At 50.5% G+C, this 13,553-nt stretch overlaps 2 protein-coding genes and 3 non-coding genes across 5 annotated transcripts; 2 read left to right on the top strand and 3 right to left on the bottom strand.

Moving 5' to 3' along the window:
- Positions 1-1,018: 1,018 nt before the first annotated feature.
- POX_c03837 (uncharacterized protein) lies at positions 1,019-4,804 on the bottom strand (the record flags this gene model as incomplete). Its single annotated transcript, XM_050112725.1, has 3 exons — positions 1,019-1,671; positions 1,728-4,637; positions 4,753-4,804. 3 exons carry the CDS (start codon positions 4,802-4,804, stop codon positions 1,019-1,021), a joined length of 3,615 nt encoding a protein of 1,204 aa, XP_049970281.1.
- A 2,165-nt stretch (positions 4,805-6,969) lies between these two features.
- On the top strand, positions 6,970-7,049 carry POX_tR066. Its single transcript has one exon. It is a non-coding gene; the product is annotated as a tRNA-Gly (tRNA).
- An 813-nt stretch (positions 7,050-7,862) lies between these two features.
- On the bottom strand, positions 7,863-7,942 carry POX_tR091. The gene has a single exon. It is a non-coding gene; the product is annotated as a tRNA-Gly (tRNA).
- Positions 7,943-9,504: 1,562 nt separating this feature from the next.
- Positions 9,505-9,584, bottom strand: POX_tR090. Its single transcript has one exon. It is a non-coding gene; the product is annotated as a tRNA-Gly (tRNA).
- Positions 9,585-10,599: 1,015 nt separating this feature from the next.
- POX_c03838 (uncharacterized protein) lies at positions 10,600-13,165 on the top strand (the record flags this gene model as incomplete). The annotated part of the gene is made up of 6 exons (XM_050112726.1): positions 10,600-10,680; positions 10,755-10,947; positions 11,014-11,202; positions 11,259-11,451; positions 11,534-11,637; positions 11,709-13,165. 6 exons carry the CDS (start codon positions 10,600-10,602, stop codon positions 13,163-13,165), a joined length of 2,217 nt encoding a protein of 738 aa, XP_049970282.1.
- Positions 13,166-13,553: the final 388 nt, after the last annotated feature.

Consider the following 13,553-nt stretch of genomic DNA (forward strand, 5'->3'; position numbering starts at 1 on the left):
ACACACATACAAGCACATGTTGCCCGCAGGCGGGGTGGAATCATCGTCGGACGCTTCGACGATCACCAATGTGTTTTTCTTTATGTTTTGTTTGAGGCTGATTATAGACCAAGAACTGGCTTTCTTTGGAATCGACGAAGCACTTGTAGGGCTGGCAGGATTCGTTTTCAATCCTTTGTTGGTCCATTCAATAATACGTTCACCGTGGATAACCATTGCTTCCTCCTTCTTTTTTTCGTCTTCGGCAATTCGGCCCGGAGCAAGACTTGGGTTCAGCTCTGCCCTTTATTTCCATTTGAACAATGATCTTTTTTGCCATTTACCAGCAAGACAACGACTCAAGTGTCATGTCCCGCCCTGGGCTATGAGCCGGGCTACCTATTGCGTTTGCCTTTACCTGCCAGTACCGACTAGATTCATCCTGATCATTGATAGAAATGAACGAATTCGAAATTTGCCCATACTGCCGTGTTGAATCAACGGCATCACCCAGTTCATAGAATGAACCTTATTGATGGTTTGATATGGGTCTCGAAGACATTGTTGTAACGTCAATCTGACCAGAGTAGCGAAGAGCTTTATAGAGTAAGCTAACGATAGAGATTCGCACGTCCAAATTGGTGCTAGGATTCGTAGGTAGTAATGACTGTCTGAAGTAGAAACCAACTGACGTTGAACTTGAACTTGAGTCTGTAGCGGATGGGGGTAAAAAAAGAGGTATGTACAAAGACGCCCTCATCCGATCAACCAAGCCACTGGGGAGTCGACATCCGTTGCCAGTGTCAAGTCCCAGGGCTTCGAGAATGAATAGTGAATAGTACAAAATATGAAGCTAGTGTTGCAAGGTGATACATGTGACAACGACGCTTGCAAGGACTCAAGATGAATTCAGGATATGAAAAGCAAGGCAATTAAAAAGCGTGACTCATTGGGACAGGCAGCATTGAGCGTGGTCCGTATAGTTCATATCAGTTCAAAGAGCGAGTATTCACGATGGATGCTAGCTATAGTGTGGGATTTATTGCGCGTTTGGGACAGTGCCGTTCTTGTGCGGCTCATTGCGAGGATTGGCCGAGCCATCGGTCTCACGAGGTTTGCTGTTGATCTGTGCCGCGATCTGCGACTGCTTGAAACGCTCGAAGCTCTCGACGTCATGGTGTTGAGCGGCCCAAAGCTCGTCCACCGTTAACCCGAGCTTTTCAAAAGTGTCTTCGGCCCCAGAGCTGTCGAATGGGGATTGGGACTGTTGTTCGTGCAGCCGCTCAAGTTTCTTCCGCAGTGCCACAAGGTGAGACGCCTCATCGTCGGGATCGCCTGAGCCCGATGGAGGGTTGAGGAAATCGCGCCGAAGGTTTTGACCGAGACGATGGACATGACCTTCTTCCGATGTCATTGCGCGAGAATGTAGCGAAGTCATGGAGCTGGTCCGCGAGAGGTGAATCGCATATTGATCTGTTTCTTCATCGTCGATCGCATTCTCGTTATCAACAAGATAGTTGTTCATGATGTCACTGGCACTGGGGCCGGTGGCACCTTCACTGGAATGTTGCGAGATATTGTCCGGGGCAGCCGATGCTGGAGCAGGCTGAGGAACAATACGGGTCTCTGGGTATTCGTCTTCGAACCGTTGAATCATTCTCTGGAGCGTGAAATCCAGGAATTGCAGACGTCCTATAACTCAATTAGATACTGATGCAAAACCCGATCGCTAGCGACGGTGTACTCACTGTAGTTCGCGTCGTTACCCAGTCGATCCTCACGAATGAGGGCAGTCTGGATCCGAGCTCGGATGTTCCGCGCAGAGTCCAACAGATTTTTCGACATGTCCCGAGGTCGCTTCGTCGCAACGCCTCGCGACTTCGGCCGCCGGGGTGTAGCAGTACCGCTTGCAGGGGCCGACGCGTCTCCGAGATTGTCGCTACCGTCTTGGTTCAAGTTGCCGAGACAGACACCCAATGCCTTCACCACACCTGTGCCGCCAATCACATAATCTTCATCTGGGGCAGCATCAGCTTCCTCGTCATAGGCGTCTTCTAATCCGTTCGAGTGGCCGACGATATGTTGTAGAATTTCTGGCACGGGGACATCCTTCGTTGGAGAGGTATTGATGGACTCGGAAAGTTCCTCGGCAATTGCTCCACCTTCGAGATTTCGAAGGGAATAGGCCACAATCTGGGATGCAAGAGCCTTGACAACTTCATTGCTTTCGGCTGATGGAATGTCAATGTCAACGGCAATGATAGTCCTCGACACACGGACAGCGGTCATCATGGAGGCATAGACGGCACAGGCCTCTTCTTGGACAGCCGGGTCTGTACTCGAGGCAAGCGCGGCGATCTGTGGGTTCTCCAAGATGCTCAGGTGGCAGAGGCTTGGACACTCTGGAAGAATTTCAGCAAGTCCGATCACATGGTCGGGTGACATGTCAACATCTGCCAGGTGGATACGCTTCAACGACCTCATCTTGGGCAAGAACCGTCTGAAAGCCGCCAATGAGCTCGGCTGGGAAGAGAATAAATCTGGATTGTGAGAAACGTCCAAAAATCTGAGGTTGTTGAGCCGAGAAAGAGACTGTAACAGTGGACAAATGACAGAGGGATTCAAAGAGCAGTCTGCAAGGCTGATTGCGAAAAGGGGCTGCTCAGGTTCAATGGCAGAGGCGATCAGATCAAGGTCGTCTTTGATGGGGTTCCCCCCCAGGTCTAGGCCTTCACAAAAGTCGTCCTTGAGATAGTCAACCACGTGGCGCAGGCCTTCTCGGGTGAGACCATTATTCGCGAGGCCCAAGCGTCGCAGCTTCATCTTTGCTACGGCGGCACAGATCTGCTTCACTTGGTCTGTTGAGGGCATGCACTCGCTCAGTAACAGCTCTTCGAGATGATCACCCCCAAAGCGTTCCCCTAAGGCTTCAGCAAACACGGCGCAAGCATCGAAGGGTGGCGCTGGGTTCGGTCCTGCAGGATTGTCGGTTGGCGCCCGAACCTTGGGGAAAGGAATTCCAGATAGGTCGATGGCCTTAAGTGATCTTGATAAGTGGACAAAAAGACTGATGTGGCGCCATCCTTCCCGCCCGATTTTCGGATTGTCCTTGAGCGAGAGCTTCTCGACCACGCCCCAGCGCACGTTCTTTACGACTGGTGAGTCGGGTTTGCGGGCCCGGCGACGTCGATAACGCATCTGCTCGACTGTCTTCGTGGACAGCAGACCCGACAGGATGGCGCGAATCGATTCATCATTCAAAGAGCAATTTTCAAGAATCAGTTTGCGGACGGGCACAACCGCAAGCCAGTCGCTGAACGTGGCAATGTCTTGAATTGTCATGGGGAAGTTGCTGAGATCCAATGCAGCCACAGTGCCAGGAGATTCAGCCAATGTTGACGAGGGTGAGGAAATTTCATCGACAATCCTTTTGAGCACAGGTGTTTCGCGAAGTTGACAACAGCGACGGTAGATTCGCACCGGGTCCGTCGTGGGGTGGCTCTGTGTTTTTGATCGCGAAAGGCCCGCTACGGATGCGCGGTGGTCTTCCTCGTCGTCTTCTCCCTGCAGCTGCAGAGGGATCGTGCCGTTGGCGACAGCTTGCCTGCGTTTTCGCTCCTTACGTTCCTTGCGCTCTTCCTCTGAGCGCTTCTTCTTTTCTTGCTTTCGTGTCGTATCTTTTACCTCGCCCGGAGCTGCTGGATCGACAGCTGCGCCGCCTGTCGACGACTCGCTGAGAGTGGGCGCTTGGCTCGGAGCATCTGAGCCTTGTGTCTTAGCTGGCGTCGCTGTGGGTAAAGCTTCCTTGCTACTCCCGGTATGTTCAGGCTGTTTGGGTGCTACGGATGCTGCATGGTTGTTCTCTCTGCCTTCTGGCTTCTTTGCTTTTTGACGATTCGATTCCGGCAAAGACTGCCGTAGCTGATTAGTTGGGGGGGCGTCTTCGTCCGAGTCTCTGTGAGAGATGCCTGCAATTTCCACATCGACACAGAATGCCACCCGATTGAGCTTGGCTTGTTTAAGGTCTGTGACCTTGCATCGGTCTCGTCCTTGATCGACGTTCATCACGCGGCGTGGGCAGACGGCACTGTTAGCAGGAAGCTTCGGGAGTCCTCCCGGGTTGGATGAGAACTTGCGCAGCGCATTGTGAATGAATGAGGCTCCTTTGGGCGAAGTAGAGCTTGGGATATTATTTTCCTCTTTCTTTTCAGCCTCACGGTCCTTGGGAAAATAGGCTGCCCCGAACGGGTTATGCGCATCGAGCGGCGACGTTGCTTTGGGACTCGCGGGACTTCCTTTCAGGGTTGATTGCGACGGAGGTGTCGACCCTGATGAGAATTTGGAGCTCAGACTAGATATCCATGAATTTCTCCGTCCCACCGGCTTGGGGCTGCTTCTCTGTACGGTGGGAGACTGGCTCGACGTTTGCGACTTGACGGGCTCCGCTGGCTTGTCAGCCTTTTCGGGCTTCTCTTCGGGTTGCTTGTCTACAGAACTGTCTGGGATCGGGCGCGACTCTTTCGAGGTGGGCGGGTCCACGGGCGTACTGTTCGAACGAGACCTCCGATGGGACGTCGATATCGCAGGCGCCGAATCTCGCTCGGCAGAAGGCTTATCGTTCGTGGTGGATGTAGCTGACTTGGTTCGCGAGAGATGGTCTAGAAGAGACAGCAGTGAGTGATTGCGCTCGACTCCCTTTTGCGCCAGCTCCATCGCCGACAGCGAGGCTCTCGGAAATCCACCGGGATAGAGGTAAAGACACCGGCCACTGACCTTTCTGCGAGTGATGAAGCCAGCTCACATCGACGGTCTGAACACCGTCCATCTTGGGTTCGTACTCCCAGTTACGGTTCTGCTCGCACAAATGCCAAAGGAGGGTTTGCCGGCGGGCACGGGGCCTACGTTCTGGTTGACCAGTTGTGCGATTGTGTGGCGCAGGATCGAGGTCGAATGGCAGGAGAGGCCTAGAGCGGATGACGCATCATTTGGCTGATCCCCGCTTCGTGTTGGAACCCTGCACTCGAATGCTTTGAATAACGCTTCGAGGTGGTCAGCAAATCCAAATGCTGATCCGCACACCGGTCTGTGGTTGATAATAATCGCCCAGGGTGAGTGAGCGTCTTTGGGCCAGAATCCGGGGGTGTCGCAGCCCAGCGAAATTCCCCCAAGTCCAGTACTGCTCGTGACTAGAGTACTATCGCCGTGGCGGTGGGGCACACACCGTCCGTGGAACAGGATGCACCAGCGCCGTTTCCTGGCAGACCGTTTACGTTGATCTCGTGCAGGCAAAGTGCAGGTTCAATGGAGTGGCTCAGAGGGTGCCATGCTACTGTGCGAGGATCTGAGTCCGAGGACCGCGTTGATAAAAGGGAGGGGGGGGGGGGGGAGGGGTGATTGATTGGGGTTAGAGGGATATCCTGGAGAATCCTCAAAAGTGGCGCGAGGAAGCGACCGGAACAGGGAGTGGAGATGATGAGAAATAAGGTAGCCCGGAGGTCAGCACCTGGACGGAAGTACATCCTTCGTCAGACGTGATCGATGATGGTGACATAATTTCTTTCTCTCTTCCAGATTGGGTCTAGTCCGGTCCCAGGCTAGGATCCGGTCAGCACGCAGTTGCCCCGGGGCTCTCCACCTTTCAGGAGCGGTCTCTCTTTCCGACCAAGTCGAGTCCTCTTCCAGACTGGTGATATCTGGATCATACACGTGCTCGGCATAGGTGGCCTCCCCTGGCTTGGCTATAGTTGGTACCTGACTGTAGACGTGCCACTCGCTGTAACAGTCGCTAGTCCTCGAGGCCCTTCTTTCGCCGATGTTCGAACCCTCCACGGCCAGTGCGAAAAAGCCAAAATGTGAAGGGACTCCACCACGCACGTGAGGGGTTTGTGCTCCTTCTGGATTCTTCGACTATTCCAATCGCAGAACAGTGTACTAACACCACATCTTCCTGACGAAAAGAAGAGGGCGTCTTCCGGGGGCAGTCGTGATATTATTGGGTGGCAGACATCGTCAAGACCATAAATTCGTGCTTGAACGTTGATTTGGTGACTTTAAATCCGACGTCTACTTCGAAACTTGTGCTTCGGCTGGACTGGCAGGCTTCGCCAGTTGATCTAGTAATAGCGAACGCGGGATGTGGACCATGGCCTAGGTAGTCACTGGCCAGAGGTCGCTCCTGTAGTGCCGATCGACTGTCTGGACCCGGACCTACGTTCTGCTTCCTAGTTCGACGGGGGGACTTATCCGGGGATGTTGACTATCAACTCCGGTGCATTGAAAATGGCTAGGTAGGTCCAGAGTCCACCACAAAGTACAACCCAATTAGGGGAGGCACCAACAGGCGCGCTTGCTATGCTCGGAAAAGGGAATTCCATCGGTCGAGAAAATGATGCTTCGCAGTGGAGGTCTTGACCGCCATGTCTTTGGATTCAACGCTGATGCCGGGTAACAGCCTAGGGGTTTGGATACATGTTTGAATACAAACTTCAGACTGGGGCTGGCACAATAGCAACGTGGGCTTTGTATATGTTTTCCAGGTGAATAGGTAGGCTTGTATGGGACATGAACTGACACCACGTTACGAATTTTCATTAATACCTTACAACCTGCCTAAGGTTACTCGAGTGTCCTGCTGGAAACCCCGGACGGTGTGTACCTACCTGGTAGTGGTAGTATATTTCAGTGGGCGCCTCCCTAGTTCCTTCATTCGAGCAACGCTGCATTGTCGGCATGAATTCTCAAGTTATTCGATGTTTCACCTGAACTCCATCATGATAGAGACGGTGGAAGTCCAACTTTGCCTGCGATGGGATAGAAGGTGGACAATGGAACAAGCGCAAACCATCTGAAGAGTTCGATTGAAATTCAAGTCCTGATTATCATTGTACCGATGGCCGAATGAGCGGGTCGCTGACTGGACCTCGCAAATTTCTCATACTGTCAGAAACAAATGAAACTTATATTTTAGATTTTCAAAAATTTTCACTACCAGCATCAGTAGTACAACGGTTAGTATACACGCCTTCCACGTTTGTGAGTGTGTGACCGGGGTTCGACTCCCCGCTGATGCATGTTTTTGTTTTTCCCCCTCACTGTCTTCCTCCGTTGCTTGGTCGCCGTAGCCCTTCTACATTGCTCTGTAATTTTATTTTCGCAAACTTTCACTCCTTTCTTCACGCTCCGCTCCACGTAGTAAGGATTGCGCTAGCCCATGCCCGTGCTGTTGGCGTACCTTCTGCACCAAGTTGTCTACCAACGGCTAAGTAGCTTTGGGTTGTGAGGGCTTCTTTGGAAAATGTTCGCTGCCAGGTGGAATGTGGCCTGTTACCGTGCCCGTCCCGGTGTGTACAGATGGGACCAGTAGCGTCTTAATATATACTGCAAAAACATACAGACTTGAGGAACATGATTCATGGCAGTACCTCTGACCGACAGACATGTTTCATCGCCGAGTTTAGTTACAGGAAGCTTGAGTATGCACCAGTACGTCAATTCTTACATATATAACTTACTTGCCGTGGTGAGTACCAGGGGTCGCAGAATTAAAATGAAAGGACTTCAAATCACTTGAATCTTGGATTGAAAATGTTTTTATTGAATCCCATACGATGGTTTTAATTATCTGCAATACGAAATTGCGAGCTTGCCGATAGGCCAAAGGTACCTGAGCCAACTAGGCTTGTACACACATTCCGGAGGCGGCGAATTTTAATGTTATTCTACCTACTCAGCACCCAGATATCACTCTATTTGCCAATTGGCGAAAGGCTCCACAAGGTAAGAATTCTTCGAGAACGCTGAAACTAAAGTAGCCGATATCTCTCAACCACCTTGCGGGGAACGCGTATTGTGAAGATCCAAAGGGCAAAAACAAGAAAAACTTATGCATCAGCGGGGAGTCGAACCCCGGTCACACACTCTCAAATATGGAAGGCGTGTATACTAACCGTTGTACTACTGAAGCTTTGGATGTGAGTTAGAGTCCAACTGCAAATTATATGGACCAAACCTTTTCGACCAATGGAGTCAGCTTGTCAGCTTGTCAGTGTGTTGAACTTTCAGTTTGTCAATAGCACAAGAAGGGTCACGATTGAAGCATCTTTACACGGAAAAATTGTAACATTCAAGTCTCTACCTAACGAATAGATTTGAAAACTTCGGTAATCCTATCATCTAGCATACTAGTAGCGCCCAGACAGTCGGACCTGAATAAACCAAAGATCTCGGACCATCGATATCAATACTTCAATATCTCCCAAGCTTCCAGAATCCAGAGACTATATCGGGAAAGCACTGAAACAACATAGGCTGGTATGATATGCTGGGTCTTGAAGTTACGAATTCCCTGGGGCTAGCCTGCGAGCCTTTTCCCTCGGTCTTCTGAACCCTGGTTCAGGAGATGACTTATCGTACCGCGACTCTTGAAGGCACCTAGGGACGTTGCAACATAATGCGTACATGGTGGCTTTTGCTCACTGTCTCTGCAGGACCACCCCACTAGAGAAGCCCCGACTCCTTCATCCATTTAGCGAGTAAGCTCAATCAATACGCAGAGCCATCTTGAAACTCTCAATCCAGCTCCGGAACAGCAGCGGCTAGCCATCAAATTCATCCCTGAAGCAGTCTACATTGGATATTTCGAAAACTCATGATAATGAACACATCAAAAATTGGCCATGTACATAACTCCAATCTCTATGGGTGAGATACCAAACAGTATCAGAGGCCTTCCGCTGCTCGAGCGGCTTCTTCAAGTAAACGTAACAGATCATCCAAAGGTAGCTACTTTCTGTCTGAGTCAGTATTTTTGGAGCGTCTAGATCGCCCTTCGTGATGGAGCAGCTTTCGCACATGTGTCTTGAGGTAAGACCCTTCTCTGTAAGATTTTGCCGTCACTTGGTGTTTTTAGCTTGCGTTCGCTCCCTTGGCTACAGTTTAGCAAGCCAACGGTGATACAAGTCATTGCACTACCTGTAACGATAGTCTTGAAGCGCATTCTCTCATTGTAACTCGGTCATGTGGTAGTTGAGCTAGAAATCGTGCGTGCATTGACAACTGGCGTTCCCCCAAGTTTTCTCAGACGTGATGCTTCTCTAACTTGTCACTCGAAGTTGGTCATGCACTGTCCTGCAAGTCCTAGCGCTTTTCTTACATCCTGTGTGCAGAGCAAGCTCAATTCATACTCTACTAAGATTCGTAGAATTTTGTGAGAGAGGATCAGGAAAGACAATGTCACTCAGATTCGGAATAGATGATGGGAGAAGATGAATTGGGTTCCTACGCCTTGTGGACGATTCGAAGAAGACTTGCTAGTGAAATAAAAGTTAGTATGTGGTTTCAAAATGCTAAATCTTGCCGATTCAGAAAAGTCTACTGGTATAGCTTTTATGATATATGCGGAGGGCTGAAACCCTTGGGTGACATGCCCAGGTCCACGGCCCCAGCAACACAGAGCCGTGGCTGCAGGTTAGGGCTTCTTGTCGGAGGATGCGTGTCGGGAACATTCAAAAATAAGAGAAAAAAATATGCATCAGCGGGGAGTCGAACCCCGGTCACACACTCACAAACGTGGAAGGCGTGTATACTAACCGTTGTACTACTGAAGCTCTGGATACTAAAAGCTGAGACAATAAATATATAATCCATAGACGTAATCTCCATATCAAGGTAGTCCTATTGCTCAATGAATCATGGGGTTGTTTTGACAGGAATGGCAATGTCCGATTGTTAACGCATTGAACGTATATGCGGAACCGTTACAACACTGATGCTTCGATGTGGGTCTGAGCAATAGGCATCCCTTAATAATAATAATATCAATCAAGCTTCCATGTCATCTCGAGGATAAGTGTGGTCAGTCCAATGGACATTTGGCATGTCTTTTTGAGAGCTAGAAAGTGTATCTCCTCCGATGATTTGTCTAAATATTGTCTTCATAATGCATCTATTAGAGACAGAACCTGAATCCAAGGTCTACTGTGACGCCTGATCAAAAATTTGGCAGTCGACAGGACTTGTTTGAAGATCGCTGGTGGACTGTTCCAAATCTCGCATAGCCGTCACATCTGTATTTCTCAATGAGGAAGCCGATATCCCCCGCCTTGCGGCCCCGGATCAAAGTTTTCGGATCTGAGTCATCCCATTTACTCACGCCGAAAATTGTTAGTGAAGATGACTCCGAAATACGAGTGATTGTGGAACTGGTTAATCGTTTCCGCGGACGCGGCCAGTGAAAAACCAGCAGCACAGACAGCATCAATTCGCAAGGGAACATTTGCGCCGCATTGGCATGACGCATGGATTGGCCACAGGCCTCCAGGCTAAGCCGAATCGGGAGCCCGCCCAGAGGGGAGAGGACAATCCAGATGGATAGACATCTGCACATATCGATTGTGTTACACACGAAAAAGGGACATCAAAATTTCTTGTGGCGATTGCATAGAGAAAACTCAATATCAGTGGATTTGTGGCGGTGGAAAAGTCACACTGCCAAATGTGGAGGTTGTCCTTCATCAAGCTTTAAATGAACCTAGCCCTTCCCCATGTCGGCATTCGAGCTGAAGGACGCCGCAGCGACCCCAAATCGGACTTCGACTCAATATCGCACGAGAGAAGAGACGCATGATGACACCAGCTCCTACGATCCTTGCCACGTGCAAGCAGACGCGATTCCATCTTCTCGATGAGAACCCGTCGAATGAGGTAGGTAGACCCACAGAACCGAGCGTCCCAAACCACAACAGTGTCTGACTTGATGCAAACGTGCCCTCGCAAAGGTTGACGTCGAGGGTCTTTTTATCACGATTGCCTCGGATGGATCCGAAAACGGACACGACTCTACGACATTAAAATCTAAAGCGAAGTCAAAAATCAAGACAGTGGGAAAAGAGCTTATATCGGATGCCCATCTGCGTTTGAAGGGTGGCATTCACTATGGCCTCCTCGGTCGCAATGGGACTGGAAAGTCCAGTATGCATAACCACGGATGAAAGCGCGATCAAGAAGCTGGCGCTAATGACCGTCTTTGTTTGATAGCGCTCCTCAGGGCAATGGCTGACAAGCTCATTCCGGGCATTCCACATGTGAGCCGGATTTCTATCCTCCAGCAAACCGGGATCGATGATGAGTCCGGAGGCTATGGAAAGCTGCGACTGGACAGTACCGTTCTGGATGCTGTACTGGGTAGTGACGAGACGAAGAATGAGATCACGCGCACAGTAGGACGTATGGCAGATCGACCAATGACTCTGCATCTTGACACAATCGCTAATCCAACGCAGTTCTGTCAAAAAGCTTCGACAGCGAAGACCCCCTCGAACCAGTGAGAGCAATTCGAAAGCTCCAGCACCAGCAAGCCGAGAGAAATCTATTCCTTGCCAATAAGAATGCGAATCTCAAAAGCGGCGCGAGAGGATTTCAGGCAAGGAAAGATCTCAAGTCGGCCGAGGCGAAGTTGGAAACGGCAAGCGAGCGGTATGAGATTGTGCCAGTGAATGTAGATTTCACTGCAATTGCAAGAGGAATTTAGATACTAACTGAATATCCTTATCTCCAGGCTCGCTCAAGATGCCGACACAATCGAAGCTACTGCTGTCCAAGAGGACACAGAGGCCGCAGCTGAGACGCTTCACAACCTCCAGGCCCAACTCGAAGATGCAAGTCTCTTTACTCTGCCCTCACTCCACACAACCGGCAGCAGGAACTAATTCACCCCAAGATCAACCTGACAGAGATGGAGAAAGAAGCTCGCCGAGTTTTGCTCGGTCTTGGTTTCAAAGAAGAAAACCTGGGAAAGAAAGTTTCCACTCTCTCGGGTGGCTGGCGGATGCGATGTATGCTCGCGAGCGTCCTGATTCAGTCGCCCGACATTATGATTCTTGACGAGCCAACCAACTATCTGGACTTACTGGGTGTGATCTGGCTTGAAAATTATCTCCAACAACTGCGAGAAAGATCCGAGACGACAGTGCTTCTTGTCTCGCATGACCGAGATTTCATCAATGCCGTGTGCGAGGAAATCGTGATCTTACGTGACCAGAAACTGACTTATTTTCGGGGAAATCTCGCCGCGTATGAGCAGGACTTTGAAGAACAGAGGCTACGATGGGGACGTATGAAGGAGGCTCAAGAGCGCCAGATTGCACACATGGAAGCGAGTATCCGCGAAAACTTGAAGGTTGGTAAAAAGACCAACGACGACAACAAGCTTCGACAAGCGAAATCTCGTCAGAAGAAAGTGGACGACCGGATGGGTCTACAGGTCAACGCCAATGGCCATCGATTCAAGCTCAATCGTGATCTGGTAGGGTATCACTTGACCAGTCGCGCGGAAATTGACGTGCCGCAGGAAGAAAAGGGAGCGATCATGGCGATACCCGAGGTGACGGAACTTCGCTTTCCGGGGCCCTTGGTCTCGCTCGAAGGTATCACTTTTCGATACCAAAGAAATGATCGGGTGATCCTCGACAATATCAATCTCGTGGTTCACATTGGGGATCGGGTGGGCATCATGGGTCTCAACGGAGGTGGTAAGACTACTCTGATCCGCATTCTCAACGGCCAGATCTCTGCCTCCCGGGGAAAGGTCACCACTCATCCGCGATTGAAAGTGGGTTACTATGGGCAGCACTCGGTGGAAGAGCTACAGGAGCGTGGTCAGAACGAGCCTGGTCTGACAGCTCTCAGCCTCCTGGTGGCCGAAACAGACGGGAATCTGAATGAAGGTGCTATTCGTGGCCTACTTTCGTCCATGGGCTTGGCCGGTCGCATTGCTTCAGACGTTCCAGTAGCCAAATTATCTGGAGGCCAGCTTGTTCGACTCGCTTTGGCACGGATTGTTTGGAGCCGTCCTCAGTTGTTGATTCTGGACGAAATTACCACGCATCTTGATTTCCACACAGTCACGGCCTTGGCGACAGCTCTTTCCTCGTTCAACGGAGCGATCATTCTGGTTTCTCACGACCGATTCCTCATTCGCTCTGTGGTAGAAGGGAAGCGTGATACCGAGCACAAGCTTGACGAGGATTTCGAGGGGCTGGATGAGGAGGAGGAGTTGACTGAAGCGAGCCCGCGTCGCCGGTCAGTGTACGTTCTTAAGGCGGGTAAGCTGAGTGAGCAGACTCAAGGCGTGGAGCAGTTTGAGAAGAGCCTGATCAAGCGAGTACAAAAGTTACTCCACGGAGGCTGAACTCTTTTTCAATACACAAATAAGGCATCTTGTCAAACTCGTCCCGAGGGGGGGATAAGGACGTGGACAGCATAGTTGCTCTTTGATATGCGCTGACATGATCTCGTGGCCAACTCCTCTTCATGCCTGTGGCTCTCCGTTCAGTGGATTTCCAAAGCCGTTTTGCATTCCCTTCTGGGTCATTATTGCACAATGCGTTATGCAGCTGGGTACTGTACTAGATTTTCTGGATTCCTCTGAGGAGTAGCATTGGTCCATCCATCGCTTTGACCCTTTTTTGTTTTTCCAGTGGAGAATCTCGTATGTAATCTACCTCAATCAATGCAGGTACATATACTGCAGTCAGCGAACATTCTCAGAAGGAGTAGCTAAATGTCAGCACAGGTCG

The sequence above is a fragment of the Penicillium oxalicum genome, chromosome III, assembly GCF_001723175.1.
Source record: "Penicillium oxalicum strain HP7-1 chromosome III, whole genome shotgun sequence".
Lineage (NCBI taxonomy): Eukaryota > Fungi > Ascomycota > Eurotiomycetes > Eurotiales > Aspergillaceae > Penicillium > Penicillium oxalicum.